At 36.5% G+C, this 18,957-nt stretch overlaps 1 protein-coding gene across 1 annotated transcript in view; it reads left to right on the top strand.

Annotated features, from left to right (window-relative positions):
- GRM7 (glutamate metabotropic receptor 7) overlaps positions 1 to 18,957 on the top strand; it is a 770,519-nt gene that overhangs the window by 398,248 nt on the left and 353,314 nt on the right. Inside the window, exons 3-4 of the mRNA XM_046681325.1 lie at positions 6,615 to 6,756; positions 13,823 to 13,977. Of these exons, the coding sequence (XP_046537281.1) occupies positions 6,615 to 6,756; positions 13,823 to 13,977 (297 nt within the window). The remainder of the gene's footprint in view (positions 1 to 6,614; positions 6,757 to 13,822; positions 13,978 to 18,957) is intronic.

Here is an 18,957-nt window from a genome sequence, read left to right as displayed (position 1 = left end):
CTGACAGTGGGCTTTCTCAGTCAAAGCTGAGATGTCATGAAAGGAGTTGTCCTGTCTGTGACATGCCTCTTCATCTGCAACATTTATGATGGTACTGTCTAATTTTTCCTACCTGTTTGCTCCCCATAGAGCTTTGAATTAATTGATAGTTGCAATGCCGACTGGCACTGTCAAACTCGAATTAGTTTTCACACACAAATGAAATGCCCCTCAAAAGTTAGATTCTTAAGCTCTTGATGTTGAACCAATATTTTCTCAAATGTAAGTTGCTCATGTACTGTAGTGACCAAATAATACCAGAGATGTAACAGGTAAGCTGAATCCACTGTGAGGGAGTCAGCTGGAACACAAACCATAGAAAGTTTGCATTCAATAGGGCAGTAGCTTGGCGTAAAAAATGGCTATGTGTCAGAAGAGAATATAGTTTGCTGAGTTATCACCATTATTGAGAAATAAGTTAACTGGTAACTGAACACCAGGTGTGTGTGTGTGCATGTATGTGTGTGTGTCTGTGTGTGTGTGTGTGGACCACTCCATTCCTTGCTGGCAGACACATGAGACCCACATTATTTTCTCACAATGACATATTTCTGGCATGACATGCTTAGTCTGAATTGAATGCTCAAGTTGAAGTCATCTGTGTACACTCTATGTAAATGTTTAAACCTGTTGCATTCTTTTATGGATCTAAGGCAAAAGAAGTGACTATCTTTCCAGCAGTTACCACTCAAGACTTCCAAGAGCAGAAGATGAAAACAACATGTTTATCTCTTATTCTTTGTTTTCCAATCTTCTTTTCTTTTTATATTTTAACTTTATGAACGTGTTTATTCCCATTACCACGTTAATAGCCCATTTGTCTCTTCTCTTGAGTTGTTGATTTTGCTCACCTGTGGGCAGTTCGCTTCTCAATTCTGCAATCATGAAACTCCACGCATTGGTTCCCCTAGTAAGCACTGGGTGAGCCCTAAATCTGTGAGGGCAGAGCGCCCCTCCGCTAATCACATCGCCAAATGGGTTTGCTCTCATTTGCTTAACTACTCAGCTGTAATTGAATCCTGATGGGAAACTGGGTTCCCATCTAGAATTATTCCCTTTCTCCTGCCGAGAAGGTGGTGAAGTAGCCATTTCTTCTCTCCAGCAGCCCCAGGATGGTTTACAGATGGTCTCATCCCTCCAGACTCCGTGATGATTTCCAGACTTGGAGGAATTATGGCCTTGAGACTGTAGTCGCCTTTACCCAGGGATGTTTTTCCTGTTACTCTCTCTTTGCATCATTGTAAACTTTATAACAAAGCATAATGGCCCATCCCTTCCTTCCTTCTCCCTATCTCACCATCCTGAGAGCCCCCTAAAAAGTTTGGCTAGAATATGTATGCATGAATCCTACTTCCACCTGAGCTGGCTGCACCAATCTGGGGAGCCCAAGTGAGTATTTCTCAAAATATGCTCCCCTGGCCTCACAGCATGGTCCCCAGACCGGATGTCCCTCAATTTGGATTTTCCTGACACAAGACTTCTTGTGATTTAGATGAAGGTTATGGATTTTGAGGAAGAATGAAACATAAATGAGCTTCCCTTATCATCATATTATCAGGGGGCACATGAAATCAACATGACTTATCAACAGTGATGTTAACTTAGTGATCCAGTTAAAGTCATGTCTGCAAGGTTTCTCTGCTGTTAAGTTACTCGTTTTCCTTTCACAATTCTTCAGAAGCAAGTCACTAAGTCCAGCCTACACTTAAGGGTAAAGGAATTAATCTCCACTTCTTCAAAGAAAGTATCAAAGGAATTGTAGGCATATGTTAAAACTGCCACAATAACAAGTAAATATTTTGGGGGAGATACTTTTAAGCCATACAAATGTTCAGTGTCTCCTTATAGTTTGCCACACTAAGTTTAGCCTACATCAGCGGATCTCACGTGAAGCAATCATTACTACGATGTTCTGTTGGGGAGATTCCATTTCCCTCATTCCTTGCACGTTTATTCTTTGTAATTGTCCTGAGGGAAGATTCGTCCTTTCTCTTTTATTTATTTAGTGGTTTATTTCTATCAGTATGGATTCATAAGTGTGTATTGTATTCTTTGGGTAATCATTCCATATCATCACTATTTATTTTATCATTCATGTTGTTCTAGTTTTGTTCATTAGACTCTCTTTCAGGTGGCTCCTGTGTTGTTTAGACATACCTCCATAGTTCTTTTCTTTTCCTGTGTGTACTTCTTACTTTCCGACACTGTGGGCTCATCTTGTATACGCACTGCCCCAGCCTTAGAATAAGCATTTTTCCAAAGAGATTTGTTTTTTTTTTTTTTTCTGGAAAACGGTATTTTAAAACCAACATCTGGGCACTAGGTGTGCTGGTTCTGTGAGGTGTCATTGCTTCTAGGCTCTCTCTGTGGAGAAAGCTAGGATATATATGTATGTGTACTAACCCATGGATGCAAGCATATCTCTCTCTCTCTAAAGCATGAGTTTACACCGAGATTTCTGACTCCATCTAGCACCACACAGTTCATTCTAGCTTTTCTCTTTTGCTTACGTATAAATTCTTTCTCTGACAGTGAGACACCTGGCTCCCATTATCTACAATTTATTTACTGTTTTGTTCAACTCAAGTATGGAAAGCAGTTCCAGAATTGCTAACTCACATCCCCGTGAAACATCTACAAATCAGAGTAGCATTTTATGTATAGTTCTTTTTTCTTTAGACTTAGCATTTCCAGTCAAAGCGCTATGTTTCAAGTTACTTCGGTCAACTTCTTTTCTACTCATCTTCTTCAGTGAAATTTCCTTATATGGTTTGTAATACAGTTCGGTTCATTTGTCACAGTATGTATTCCATTTTAGAATCCTCTGATATCCTGGTTTATTTTTTAAAATTTGCATACAGTAAAGTCCAATTATGTGGTGTGTTGTGAAAGGTTTCAACAAGTGTATGGAGCACTGTGTCTACCACTATGGTACCATGCAGAGCATTTCCGTTACCCCAAATTCCCTCCGTAGTCACCCCTCCTCCATCTCTCAACTGCTGCTATCCACCAATCTACTTTACAGCGCTATGGTTTTGCTTTTTCAAGAATATCATATGAATAGAATTATAGAATATGTAGTCTTTTTGGTTTGGCTCTTTTTACTAAACAAAATGAATTTAAGATTTATTAGTGTTCTTCCGTGAATCGGTAGTTCCTTTTTGCTGCTGAGTAGTATTCTATTGTATGGATGTACCACAGTTGGTTTATCCATTGGCCTATTGATAGTTGTCTTAGCCGTTTTCATTTTTAATGATTATGAATAAAGTTGCTATAAACACTTGTGCTCACATTCATGTGAACGTAAGTTTTCAATTCACTGGGATAAATATGTAGGGTTTGAACTCCTGGTTGATATGTTAACTCTATGTTTAGCATTAGTGCCAAACTGTTTTCCAAAGCGGCTGTAGCATTGTGCATTCCCACCGGCAATGAAGGAGCATTCTTATTGCCCTGCATCTTCTCGAGCATTTGGTATTTTTAGTTTTTTGTTTTTTGAGGGTTTTTTTGGGTAACCTATTTTAATAGGTATGTAGTAATATATTGCTGTGGCTTTAATTAGCATTTCCCTAATGACTGCTGTTGTGAGCATCTTTTCATGTGCTTATTTGCCATCTCTACATCTTTTTTGTAGGTGTTTATTAGATGTTTTGCCTAGTTTGAGTTGTGTTTTTTTTTTAATCACTGAGTTTAAGAGTTCTTTATATATTCTGGGTACAAGTCATTTTTTAGATATATGATTTTCTCCAAGTCTCTGACTTAAGTTTTCATTTTCTTAATAGTATCTTTCATAAAACAGAAGTTTTAAATTTTAATAAAATCTAATTAATCAGTTTTTTCTTTATGGATTGTGCTTTTGATGTCATATCCAAAAACTCATTGCCAAACCTAAGGTCACATAGATTACCCCTTTGTTTTCTTATAAAAGTTTTCTGGTTTCATATTTTGCACTTGGGTCTATCATCCATTTGGCGTTACTTTTTGTATACCTCATGAGGTATTTGTTAAGATTCATTATTTCTGTGTGTGTATATTAGATATCCAATTGTTTCAGCCTCATTTGTTGAAAAGACCATCGTTTTTCCATTCATTGCCTCCGCATCCTTGCCAACCATCAGTTGATTATGCTTGTGTCAGGCTATTCCTGGACCTCCTTTCTCTTCCATTGATCTAAGAGTCTATCCTTTTACCAGCCCCACACTGTCTTGATTACTGTAGCTTGGACTTGGGTAGTGAGTTCTCCAGTTTTGTTCTCCTTTTTCCAAGGTGTTTTGACTATTCTACTTCCTTTGGCTCTCTGTATAAATATTAGAATTAGCTGCTGATATATACAAAAAAAAAATCTTGCTGAGATTTTGATTGAGATTACATTGAATCTATAGATAAAATTGGCAAGAATTTATTTAAAAGTTTTCTGATTTTTCAGCCATGTTTTATAGTTTTCAGCTTATGGATTCTATACATATTTTGGTAGATATATAAGCACCACATTTTTGGGTGATACTGTTAATGGCACTGTTTTTAGTTTAAAATTCCAATTGTTCATTGCTGATATATAGGTATATGATTGACTTCTTTATTTTTTGGGTAAAAATCCTATATAAAATCCTGCAAGCTTGCATAACTCACTTTTTAGTTCTAGGAGATTTTTTATAGTTTTTTGGGGCATTTCTATGTAGAGACAATCCTGTCATCTGCAAATAGAGACACTTTTACTTTTTTCCTTTGCAATTTGTATGCCTTTTGTTTCTTTTTCTTTCCTCATTCCTCTGAGAAGGATGTCCAGTACAATGTTGAATAGGAGTGGTAAGAGAGTAGAAGCTTGCCTTGTCATTTCTTAATATTAAGTGTGATGCTTATTGTAGGTTTTTTGTAGATGCCTCTTTTAGGCTAAGGAAATTCTTCTCTAATCCTACTTTATAGTTTCTATCATGAATATATATTGAATTTTGTTAAGTGCTTTTTCTGCGTGTATGGAGATGATCATATTTTTTTTTCTTATTTAGTCTGATAATATGTGAATTGTAATGAGTGATTTTCAAATAATGAATCAGCCTTGCATTCCTTTCATGAAATCCACTTGGTTAATATGTATTATCCTTTGTTTGTATTGCTGTGTTTATTTATTTTTTTTTTTTTAGGATTTTTGCAAGTATGTTCATGAATGGTATTGGTCTTTCTTTTTCCTTTTCTTAATATCTTTGCCTGATTTGGGTATTAGGGTAATACTGACTTTATGAAATGAGTTATTTTCTCTGCTCTTCTATTTTCTGGAAGAGATTGCACAGATTATATTTTATTTCTTCATTAACTGGTAGAATTTATTGGTGAAGCCATCTGAGCCTAGATCTTTCTTTTTGGAAGTTTTTGTAAAACTGTAATTTGGTATCTTTGTATATATAGGACTATTCAGGTTATGGAGTCTTCATTCAGTTTTGGTAATTTGTGTCTTTCAAGGGATTCTTCCACTTCATTTAAATTTCTGAATTTATTGGCATGAAGTTGTTTATAGTATTCTCTTCTTTCTCTTATTTCTTAAAATAGAAGCTTAAGCTGCTGATTTTGGATATTTCTAATTTTTGAATATGAGCACTTAATGATATGTAATGCCCTCTAAGCGCCACTTTAACTGTAATCTATACATTTTGATACGTTGCATTTTCACTTTCATGTAGCTAGAAATATTTTTAAATTTTCCTTGACACTTCTTCTTTGATCCATATGTTATTTAGAATACTAATTCAGGAGCTACTCTTCAGTAACAGGTGGAATAGTGGGGAGTATATCGGTTGCTTAGTAAACTGCTGAATATTTCCCTATCTTGAAATTCATAATGTCAATTAATATCATAACAGCTTTGAGAGGTCTTTAGTAAATGAGTCTATTTATCTCTTTAATCCCCTTCTTTTCTAACATAAAACGGGCAATACTAATTATCTTACAAGGTTTTTAAGGTGAGATAACACACGAGAAACACAACTGTGGCTTGGGCACATAGTACATGGTCAATAAAAATTTGTTACTCTGATTTATAATAGTTGTTGTTGTTGTTGTTGTTGTTCTTTTATTTTTAGATTTATCCCATTGGCTCTGAGTTTTAAAAGTTGGGAAGGGTATGAAAGGGAAATAAAGTCCAGGGAATACAAACTCTAGAAAACTCTCAGAGTTAAACATGAGCTTTACCTGTTCCAGTTTTGGGTTTTTTATTGTAGTTTATTTATCGTAGTTTTCTTGTAGTATATTACATTCATTTTAAAAACCTTCTCTCACCTACTTGGTCAAACTAAACCTACCTACCCAGAATCAATATCTTTTGTCTCCCTGGGCATAATTAGCATAATTAGCAAGTGCATTACAAAGAGAATGAGGCTATGCAATACCATGGAAGGTGCCCCACATATGAACAACTGCTCAAGACTCAGCATAACATCTTAAGCCTTCCTCATTCAGCAACATCACCAAGGAAGTGCTGTGCCCTGAGAATTCAAAATTTCCTCCTCCCCAATTACTTTCCTTTGTTCCTTTGGTATCTTTGCAGGAACTTTATTGACACTCTGCTTTCTTTTCTTAAACAGGTGGGCTCTGCATTGCCCAGTCCGTGAGAATCCCCCAAGAGCGCAAAGACAGGACCATTGACTTTGATAGAATTATCAAACAGCTCCTGGACACCCCCAACTCCAGGGCCGTCGTGATTTTTGCCAACGATGAGGATATAAAGTAAGGATGACTGATGAAATTCATTAATGTGCATGTTGCAGCAGAAAGATCAGGATACTGGCAGAGAAAGGGGAAAAGATAGAGAAGAATCAAATCTATAATTATATAGTGACAAAGCATGTACAAGCTTTCTACCCCACATACGTGGGTAGAGAGAACCACGGAAGCCACAGCATTTTGCTGGCATGTATTTCCCCTCTATTAGCAAAATAAATGTATTCAACTACTTATAAAAAGAGAAAACCACTAGACCTTTTAAAGATTCTTTTATTAAAAATGTATCCAAATGTAATAGACTTTTATCCAGAGAATTGTTCCTCTTAATGTAAAAGAAAAATGTCTTATAATTCTGTCTGTATTGCTGGTGCTTTACACTCAATATGTTCAAAACCAAGCTCGTCATACCTTTACATTCTCCAATTCACTTTCTCCTCTCTCTTTGCTTACCTTGATCCTCCTTGGAGTCAAAAATCTGATTGTAAGCTTGACTTCCTTTTTTGCCTCATTCTTTACATTCTTGGCTAAGCCATGTAGAGCTAACCTTCGAAATGTTTCTAGAACACAAATAGGCTCTGTTTTCTTTTCTGACCACTACTACCCCTGTCCAGAATCTTTATTTATTATTATATTTTAGAATAAATCGTTATTGCACCTAATTAAAAACTCAAAAACTATAAAAAGATCTAGGTGAAAAAATAGTTCCATCCATCCCGTCCCCTAGCTGAGAGTTCTCCTTTCCAGATGCAGTGGCTAATTATGAGTTTCTTGTATGTGCTTCTAGAGACAATTTGTAAATTTTGGCACAAATGGTAGCATACTATGTGCCCATCTTGTTCTGCTCCCTGTTTGCCTCTACTTACCATTTTGTCATGGAGGTCTCTGAGTTCAATACCTACAGATTTACTCAGTCTTTTTAATAGCCGAGCAGAATTTCATTTTATATCTGTACTGTAAATTACCCAACTGCTTCTTTATTGATTGACATTTGTTTGATTTTAGCCTTTCACAATTATAAATAATGTTGCAGTAAACTTTCTTTTCCACAAATCTGTGCCTAAATATAAATATGCAAATATATAATATTAATACATAATTTGTGGATATATACTGTTAATATAATCCAAATATAGAATATTATACAAGTATATAATTTTAGATATTTATTTTATAAGTATTTATAACAAATTCCTAGAAAAGAAGTTTCCAAGACAAAGAAGTGTCCTTTCTTAAAAAAAGACGGAAACTGTCTTTCAAAGAGATTGTGTTAGTTTATGCCTTCGCTGATGTGAAAAAGCTGTGTGGGTTTTTAAAATCGTTGTCTTATACTTCAAAATAATATGTCATTTAACTTGAAGGTGACTATCTTTTATTAGGGTAACGTTGAAGGGTCCGGGCCATTATTATATCCTGCTTGGATATTGCACTGTCACCATCACCAGCTTCCCTGTGCTGTCTCTCCCCTCTGCACATATCCTATATGCTGACTCTGAATCCCCCATCTTCCCAGTATTAAGATCTGATCGTGCGTGCCAGAACTGTTAAATGCAATGCTATTAAACCTGAAGTTGGGATACTTGTGGCTTTTTTGCTACTTAAATGAGCACTGTTTCACCTTGGGCAAGCCACTCCCCACCCCATCCCACTTCCTAACTTCTTAAGGCCTCAATTCTCCCATCAACATAATGAAACCCTTCCGAGGTCTTGATGATCTGGCCTTGTCCTACCTTTCTAGTCTTATTTCAGTCCATGCTTCCTCACGTTTTGTGTACTACACCACCGGGGCCATTTGTATCTCCTCCCTCCTAGGTCTTTGGACGTTCTTTTCCATCTAGCTGGAATGCTTCTCCTCCTCTACTTCATCATCCCAAACCGTCTCTGGAGTTGCTCTCCGAGGGAAGATTTCTCTAAGCAAAGTAGCTTTGGCAAGCTCTCCATGATAACTCAATTTCATAGTTTACGTCACTGCTGTAATTTTACATCGTTTGATCATTTAATTAGTGTCCGTATTCTCCATTAGACTGTATGCTTCAATAGGACAGAGATGATGCCTCTTTTGATTTTCTTTTATATTCTCAATCCCTACCACAGTGCTCAGTACATAGTAGATGCTCAATGAATGGCAGTGAATGAATGAATGAGTGAAATGTCTAGTCTAATGCTCACTATTTAATAATTTAAGTACAGGCTTCTCTCTCTGAACTTCATCGTGCTTTAAAATGTGATCCTAGTTTAGCCTTTAGACCACCCCTCCCCTCACCCAGTTCTCCACCTGAAATGCATGACTCTGGTCCTCCGACATGTCCTAATCCCTCCTTCATCACGGCCTTCGCTCGTGGTTTTCTTGTCTTCTCTACTGTTGAAATTGTGTCTGTTCTTCAAGGTCTATTTCAAACGTGCCCTTCTCCTTGAAACTGTTCTGATCACCCCTGTAAATGTATTATTTCTCTCCTGGCAAAATGAAGCTAATCCTAGGGCAGTTTTCTCCTACATTCTGTGTTTTAGTATTTTAAGAGATTTTGTTTTCGAAATATTACTTGACTTTTTGCTCCAGTTGTTTTTCAACTCTAATACCCTTTTTAACCATCCCACAAATCTTTTCCATATTTTCTGAACATGTAATACATCATAAGGTGTGGCTTCGTGCTTATGTTTGGATACATTGTACATGGCACTTAAAAGATTTATTGCAAATAGCTATGGTGACTAATCAGTTATCATTCTCTTGACTTGCAGGTAGTGTGAAGTTTCATTTGGGATGTGAAAGTGTATATAATCTGATCAATAGCTATGCTCGTTCTTTTTGCATTGAGGTTTGTTTGTGTGTTGGATATTATTGTATTCTGTGATTCATGGAAGTGACAGCAGTAATAGAGCACAGAAATAAAAGTCAAGTGCATATATAAATTTCTTCCAAAGCATGATCTTAAACACACTGATGTCTGAAGAGTACTGATAATCTATGATGTTCTATTTCTTTTTTCAGAAGATTTACACTGTAGATGAGAAATTTTGAGATTTCTTAGAACATTAACTTCAAATACTTTGTCAGAGAAAAGCAGTGAGAAGACAGTAATATCTAGATTTTGAAGCTAAGTGCTAAATCTGTCATGGACACTGGTAATTTGGATTTTAGACCAGTGGATTTTTTTCTGAGATACTTTATTCTGACTATAGAGGTAATACATGGCTATTGTAAACCCATTGGAAAATATGGAAAAGATTTTGTTGTTTCTTTTTAATAAAAGGAACCCTTAAGTTTACTCTGCACCCTGATTATATAGAAAAATTAAAGGTAGAGAGAATAATCAGAAACAACAATTTTAAATAATTTCTGATAAAACTTGTAATCTCAACACTCAGAGATAAACAAAAACACAAGTAAAGTTTTTGTTTAATGTTCAAAATCATTTTTTCCTAAACATACATAAGTTTTCCCTAAAAGAATCAGGATTACATAGAGTTTTATATCCTACTTTTTGCAATTCACATTTTACTTTTCATACCATAAGCATTTATAAATGGTTTAATCTTATTTATCTTACTAAATACATTCATACTTTGACACAGACATATTAAAGTGAGCATTTACTTTTTGCATTTATGTCAGTTTTGCCTTTCTTTCCTCGTTTTACTTGGCTTCTCCCCACCATTTTCATCCTCTTGATACCTCATCAGCACTTTCTCAAGAAACTGTTATTGTGAACAATGAATTGCATATTATCCTTATTTTTCTGTGTTCTCATATGACTTTATACTTTCAACTTTATATATCTCATGTAACTTTATAAAGTATATATATACTTTTATACATATACTTTATATGTATATGTATATATACATATATTCAGGCAATTTTTGGCCATCTTTCATTGTATAAGAATTAAATAATCTTGTGAAGTGTTTTTTTTCATTTTGACTCTTCTTTTTCAACAATACCTTGTGGAAATCAAACTAAGTCTGCTTTAATTGCTCTCTAATCCATCCTTTGGATGCACTGTTGTTTCAATAACCAGCTCCCTATTGCTCTGCATTGAGGTCATCTCCAGGAATGAACAGACGTTTTTGACAGCATGTTTGATCATTTCCTTTGGGTAGGTTAGTACAAGTGGTATCTCTAAGTCAAGAGCATAAATAATTGACTGTGTTCGTTTTTATGAAAACAGTAAACGTACATATTTAAAAAAACAAAATATAACTAAAACACTGTCAATGCAAAACATTAGTCTCCTGTCCCATCCCCCATGCTCTCTGGTCCTGTTCTCTTTGAGCACTTAGCTTAATTCCTTAAGGTATTTCTTCTGGTCTTATCTGCACAATGTGCCTTTACTGCAACTTGGTAATGATTAATTTTAAATATTATCTATTAATTCATCTTAGGTAAAATTTGGCTCATTTACACGTCCCCTGTCTTCCCTACATCGTTCTGTCAGATTTTTATTTAATAAAAATCAGAGTTTACATTATTAGTATTATATAAATATTATATACTACAGCTTCAAGTATTTCTTCTATGATATGATATGATTTTGGGAGGAAAACTTTTTCTTTTTCATTGAGTTAATATGACAAATTATTTACTTGCATAGTTATCTTTAATATTTCTATTATTAATGTCATAGGTCTATCATTTTTTCCCATACGCTCATAGAGAAAATAATCTGTGAATTCCATTATTTTCCTGGGCACTTACCTCCTGAAATCTCCATCTTTCTACTTTATAGACTAGTCTCTATCATTTTAAGAAATTTTTTCTTTCTATTCTGTCTCTTTCATTTTTATTCCTGGTGTATTTTCCTCATTTTGCTGGAGCACACCCTCCAATACTTTTCAAAAAAAAGGTTAAATTAAAGGAAAACATTTTTGTGTTCCATGCCTAAAAATACTCTTATTCTGCCTCTACACTTAATTAGTAGTTGGGAATGTAAGGTGTGGCCTCATATTTATTTTTAAATACCTCACACTTGGCACATCGATGATTTACAGCAAATAGCTATGGTGACTAATGAGTTACAGGAGTCCTAGCTTGCAGCGAGTTTGAAGTTCTAATTTTGGATGGAAAATTTTGTAAGATCCACTGGACATATATGCTAATTCTATTTGTATCAAGATTCTTTGTGTGTTGAATATTAGAATTCTAGATTATAAATAATTTTTCTTCACAATTTTGGAGGCATCGCTCCATCATCCATCATCTCTGTTTTTTGATCTAGAGAGGTTGGTGATATTCTGCTTCTTACTTCTCTCCATGTGTCCAGATTGTCTCTCAGAAACTTTTAGGATATTGTCATTTTTTCCAAAAGTCTTAGATTTTGTGACTTGCTTGATTTTTTGCTATTATTTTGCTAAGTCAGCCTCTTCAATCTGGAAACTCACACTTTCAATTTCTTGGATTTTTCTTCATTAAAAAATATTATCTAAAAAATTATTTTCCCTGTAGACTTGGCCTGGAAATGCTATTAGTTCGATGTAGGCATTCTTGGGTTTATTCCTTAAGATACTTAATCTTTTTCTGTGTATGTTTTGTTGTTTTGCTTTCTGGAGAATTTTCTTCACTTTCTTCATTATCTCTCCTTACATAATTTTAATTTCATATTTTTCATAACTAAAAGCTATTTCTTGTTGGTTTCTATCATGTTCTTGATCGTAGAGATGATAATTATCATTTAATTGTAGTGTTTTTTTGTGTGTGTGTGTATTTTCTCTGCCCCACCCCACACCAGTTTCCTTTTCCTTGTTAATTTATGTAGTTTCTATTTTACTTTGGAAATTTTCTGCAATTATGAGTGATTTCTGGCAGTTCTTATTTGAGAAAGACACTACAGTATTCCATGTACATGGGCAGAGCTTGTCAACTGATAGGGCTCTCAGTGGACTGGTCAGGCATCCAATTGGCCGTTCCATTAGAGGATCTCTCTATGTTAATATGTAGGATCTTTTTCCTGGGGTGGTTCAGATTTTTCCAGAAAAGCTGTTTTCTGCTTGGAGCAACACACCCTTCATCTCCAGCATTCCATAAGCAGAAGTGTAAATTTCCTAGAGGGTCTTCTTACCATTTCAACTCTTACGGTAACTTTAACTTCTTCCTGCACCCCATCCCTTACCAGCACCCTCATATTTAATTCACCATCTCTAATCCACAACCTTCTGCTGTTTGGGTGTTCACAATATCAGAACTTATTTCTTAAAATTTTATTAGAAAATTACCATTCCATTTCTTGCCTGGAAGAAAGAGAAGGAAATCTGGGGTATTGCCATGTCATATACACTCTTTCAACCAATCCTCCTATGTTTACCCATGCACCTCGGTGCTACCTGCCACCTCCAAGTCCTGAGAGGCAAACAAACCACTTCTCCTGTGGTATTACCACCAAAGGAGTTTTAATTGTAGCTTTCTCTGTTCTTTAGATGCAATTACCTCTTATCTATCCCCTGTCCTTCCCAAAATATTACTGTAGTAACTTTTCCATGAGCAACTAGCTTCTCTTTTTCTTTCTTTTATTTGCCCTTCTTATTAATATACTATTTTTATTTATAAATACAGGTTGTATACTTTTCAAGCTTAATATGGAGTTCTGTTCATTTTAATAAATAATTTAAGGACTTTCATTTAGACTGAGATATTGCTTTCCAGAAACGATACATACCACCAGCAGTGAATGAACAGTGCTCATTTCTCCGGCCCCCTGCCAAAACTCACAACACAAAATAAAGCAAAATAAACATTTTGGCCAATACAAGAAGTGAATATGACATCTTGCTCTAATTTACATTTTCCTCCTTTCTAATGTATGTGAATGACTAGCTTATTGGTCATTTATATTTCTCCTTTTATCTTTGACTTTTAATAATTCTTTGCCTGTTGTCTTCAAGCTAATTTGATGATTTTTGTTACTAGTTTACAAAATTTCTTTATAAATTAAGGATACAAATCCTTTGGCTTACTTTTTCGCCATCGATTATATTTTGAGAAATAGTAGTTTGCTTTTCTTCTGCTTGATTCCTAATATGTAAGTGTTCAACAGCTGCTCTTTATCATTAATATACCTTTTCTTGTTCCTTTCCACAGGCAGATCCTTGCAGCAGCCAAAAGAGCTGACCAAGTGGGTCATTTTCTTTGGGTGGGATCAGACAGCTGGGGATCCAAAATAAATCCACTGCACCAGCATGAAGATATTGCAGAAGGAGCCATCACCATTCAGCCCAAGCGAGCAACCGTGGAAGGTATGAGTTTTGTCAGTAGTGTGACATGCTAAGACAGTGATTGGTACTATGTAGGGTGGCTAAAGCATGTGTCTCTTTGAGGGTTTGTTGTTTTTACGTAATTTATGTGGGATAGCTTTAAACTTGTGGCCGTGCAATACACATATCTGGTCTGTTCGTTTAGTTGCTATTCCTCTTTTGAAGAGATCATGTTATTTTCATAATAATATCAGGATTCGCATATATTCTTTTTTCATTATGCCGCAGGAGCTTTCTGAGAGAAGAGCGTTACCATTAATAAGAAGTGAAATAATAATACAATCCAAGCGTATGTAAGTGAGCTGCAGTTTCTGAGAGATTATTTGCCTTTGTAACTTATCCATTATTTCCCCAGCAGGGTAACTACGGGGATTGTTTCCCCCATTGTCTCTTGGAGTCTCTTTCAGCCCAGGGAAGCCAAGATCACACAGCACACTGCCCCTCTCAGGCACCCCTTCACCTTGGCTTCCTGGGTCTCGTTTGTTCTTGCTCTCCTCGTCTTTCTCCTGCCTTCCTAAATTGACACTCCTTCCTTTCACGTTGCCTTTCTTGCTGCTACAAAGACTCTTTGCGAAGTAGAAGGAGGAGAGGGCGTTTATTGGCATCCTTCTGATCTAACAAAAGTTGCTGATTATAATTTATGTTCTCCTTTAATTTGAAAAGAAAAGTCATTTCTAAAAGAAGCCACCGGAAAGGAAAGGAACTCCTCCACTGGTGTCCTGTTTTGTATTCCTTTTCTGATGGGCTGGTTCTCCAAAGATTTCCTAAAACATGCTTTGAACATTAAACAGAACTCTATCCTCTCACTCAAAAAAAGATCAAATATTTGCATTTCTCTCCATTCTGTCTCCACTACTGTCTAATTAATTATTCTCCCCAGAAGGCTGCCTGGCCCATGTAAGCCTTTTTAAACAAGCCAAGTTGTGGTTTGTCCCTTTCTATGTTATCTGGGGGAGATAAGATCCCACAAGTCACCCATGTGTTCAGTGGGAGGCTTTGAATTAATTTCATTCCCCAATACATGTCTGGAGAAGATTCCTATTTTACAATGCAGATCAATACATTTGCGGATGGGTTGTAAAAATGAAAGGCAGCGTTTTAACTATCTCTACTTGTTTCACTCAAAAATTTGAGTATGTACTGTGTGCCTGCTCTGTGCTGAGTTGAAAAAACAAGATGAGGACAAAATCCTTGCCCTCAAACTGCGCAGAACTGAGTGAAAGTGTTAGAAAATAGCCAACGACTTTGTAACTTAAGAATCAGCATAAGCGCTGTATGGAATACATGCCACGGGGCACAAAGGAGATGCTGTGGATGGTGGTGGTGATGTTGTGACTGGGGAAGACTCCCTAGAGGAGGGGAAACATGAAGTGATGACTTGGAGCTCATCAGGCAGACAGGGAGAAGAAGAGCCCTCCTCCCAACATAGGAGATGGGAACAGAAGAGTCAAGGAGAAGGGCACATGGGCCAATTGCAAATAGTTTGTTGTGCAGCACAGTCCTTCATTGTAGCCATCTTAAAGTTCTTCCAGTTCTTTAAGAATGTTCCCATTTACAGGACATTGGGAAAGCGCATCTTTCTCCCAGGGTACCATTCACTACACTATTTGCCTCCTTGACCCCTTTCTACCCTTTGGGTCTCTGCTTAGATATTAATTTTCCTTGGGAGCCATGTGACCATTCTACCCCAGCCAAGTCTGAGATAGGAGCCTTTTCTATTGCGTCTACAGCATCCTATATATCCCCTACCGTGTAGAACTCTGTACATGTCGCTATCTGGAAATGTATCTGTTATGCACCATTGTACCCGCAGCACCTACAACTTGGCCTGGATATGGCAGGTGCTCAAACATATTTTTAAATGGTTGGATGTTTGAATGGATGGGGGAAACACAGATCACATAAGGGCCTGGCACAAAATATGGCTGAGAAGTGGGCCAGAGTTAGACTGTGAAGTTTCTTGGAAACTACACTAAGGAATTTGTACTTTATTCTGAAAGTCTAAATAGCATCTGATGATGCAAGTGGGATGTGATTAGAGGGGTTCAGAAAGTTCACTCAGGTGACTCTATGGAGAGGTGAAGTGTAAGAGTTGGGTGAGAATCAAAGCAAAGCAACACATGACGGGATCTACTAAGGTCCTCTCTTCTTAAGCTGCAGACGCCGTAAAGACATGAAAGCCCATACTCCATGGTTACTAGCCCCAGTTTCAAGATATTTTAGGAAATTACTCAGTATCTCAAACATTTTATAAATTCTGGAAACAAAAAATACTTTTTTCATGTGTATTTAGGGATTCACAGAGTTATTCAATCAGACACAAAACCACATCCTGATTGTACTGGAAAAACACATGGTCCCCAACAATGAAATGGGGGAGAAATGTTCTTATCAATAAAAATATTACTGGAATGTGATGGAACAGCAACTCTTCATGTAAAATTCTTCATTTCTGCCCAGATAAAAAATTAGGATTTTCTTTTGGCTTTTCAGAAATGTTGTGACTTCTCTCTAGCTATATTGCTTTCTATATTACTATAAAGAGCATCCAAGAATTATTCACTAACATAGAAGATGGAACATCAAGATTGTGGGTATGCATTTACAGTGTCACACTCATAAGAAAGTGAAAAAAGAAATGCGTTCAATTGCACCAAGTTTTCTGAACAAAGCTATAAAATATATCAAGTGAAACTATAAATGGAGCATATTCTATATGAGCAAGTAAGTTTTCCTCTCTTGTCTAAATTTTTTCTTTTTCCTTTTTGGTGGATGTTCCATATGGACTCTACTGGGGTGGAACATCCTCTAAATATTCATAATACTGCTACATCCCTGTATCTTTGACTGTGTTGTAAAATGTTGTGCCTACAAATGTAAACAGGAAAAAAACATCAATAATCAATATTTTTTCTTTAGATCCGTATTTTGAACATGTTCAGCAAACATCTGAATTTTTGGCTGGTCTTCTCTGTATCTACATGAACAATTAACAATAAATTATTTTAGGTCAAAGTGCTAGCGAGTACACATAAAAGTAGTATTCATCTTCTTTTATCTTGTATCTGTATTTATTCTCCATTTATAGAAAACAGGACCTGAGTATTTTCTAGCTAAGAGTGTCATTTTCTTCCCTCTTTCAATTTGATGATGATAGGAACTGTGCCCGGGAAAGGTCAACAGTGGACTGTGGGCCCGCTGGCTGCCCAGTGTTCACGGGAGATCTCAGAATGTCTCCAGAACTTGGCAGCACTCCTCTGGCTCCTGAGCCAAAACACTTCTGTAATTTTTAGTTTCTCTGCATTGTCTGATGAGCCAAGGGATCCCTGGCATTTTCCTCTCTGCTGTTGCCCCAGTAACTAGGATTCTCAGTCATCCTCTCCAGCCCCCAACAAGTCCACAGAACAAAAAATGCCCAACTCGTCTCCGACTCTTTGCTCTCCAAAGTGCTCTGCTTCTGTGAGAGTGGGGTGTCCTGTGCATCCTCTAATTATAGCCAGCAAGGATCATGGACCAGCATCTTTTCATCTCTGCCATAATCATTAACACTAAGGAGTTAGTGTAATGAAGGGTGGATTTTCAAAGCTAACTATAATGACTCTGACTATTGGCGACGATTTTCAAATGGGTCTATAGAACAGCTTGGTTCCTGAATTAAATCTGTGATATATGTAGGAAAATACAAAAAGTGTTCTGAACATGGCATTAAAAAGTTGGTTATTTCATACTTTTTTAACTCAAGATTAAAATGAATTCTTTCTTTATTTTTCCTAAAACCAGAAAGATCAAAGCTATGAAAACCTGAACTAAAATGTTTATGGCTCCAATTTAGATATGCCCTACTTTTCCCTTCCTTGATAGCCTGGAATGTTCCACACATGTCACAAGGTTTTGCGAGGTGAACGGGAGAAAAGGCCAAGAAAGAAATATTGCCTTGAACCACTATGGTATTACTAAGCAATATATATGCCTTTCAGACCTATAACCTTGTTTAAGAAGAGAACAGTTAGGATGTTGCATGTTCAATATCATGTCAATTTCTTTCATGAGTCTTTCATAAATGTTTATAAACTCTGGCAGGGTATCAGGCACTGATTTAAACATTGAGAGATATATCAGGTAACAATCTAAACCAGGTCCCTGCTCTCATGGAGTTGCTATCTTAATGTGAAAGTGACAGGTGATAAAGTAGAGTACACAAAAGAAAATATGATATTAAGATAATTACTATAAAGCACATTTCCTTAAAGACAAGCTTGTAAATTACAGAGATGCATCGGAAGAAGAAGAGAGATCAGGCAGCCAGGATATAATGCAGATCAAAATAAAGATTGGGAGGATGAAGATGCGGGCCAGTAGCTCAAGCTTCAATAGCATTTTCTAGATTCCTAGAGCATATTCATATTAGATATTTTCACTGCCTAAAATCCACCAAAGTCTCCCATTTCCCTATTTCTTATTGATCTGGAAAATAATTATTTTTCAAGGTAGATAAAATCATTAATATTTTTAAAAGACTTCCTGCTTTTCCCAGGAAGAATTAGTCTACCCTGCAAAACCAAACTCATTGCTCCCCTGGTCCAAAATGTGCCACGTGCCCGCTTGAGAGTGAACACCAATCATACTCAACATGTTCACGTGCAGCACCCACACTAGAACCTGAACCTCGAGGGCGGAGCCCACAGCCTGTGGGGTCCCTGTGGTTGTCCATCTTTATTTCTGCACCCTTGGCATTTACTAGAGGACCTAGCACATAGTAAGTTCTAAAAAAGATGAATTTATCTTTTCTGTCTATTATATCTGAATGTATCTATAATACCTGAATATGCAAAGGATTGCATATTTACGTGAATTTGAAGTTTTTCTCAGGATAAGGAAATATTCATTCAAAATAGTTTAGAGGCCAGCCCGGTGGTGCAGCAGTTGAGTTGTGCGCTCCACTTTGGTGACCCAGGGTTCACC

Source organism: Equus quagga, chromosome 1 (genome assembly GCF_021613505.1).
Source record: "Equus quagga isolate Etosha38 chromosome 1, UCLA_HA_Equagga_1.0, whole genome shotgun sequence".
In the NCBI taxonomy this organism is placed as follows: domain Eukaryota; kingdom Metazoa; phylum Chordata; class Mammalia; order Perissodactyla; family Equidae; genus Equus; species Equus quagga.
Note: the sequence above shows the minus strand (reverse complement) of the source record. Positions and strands in the feature narration are given on the sequence as shown.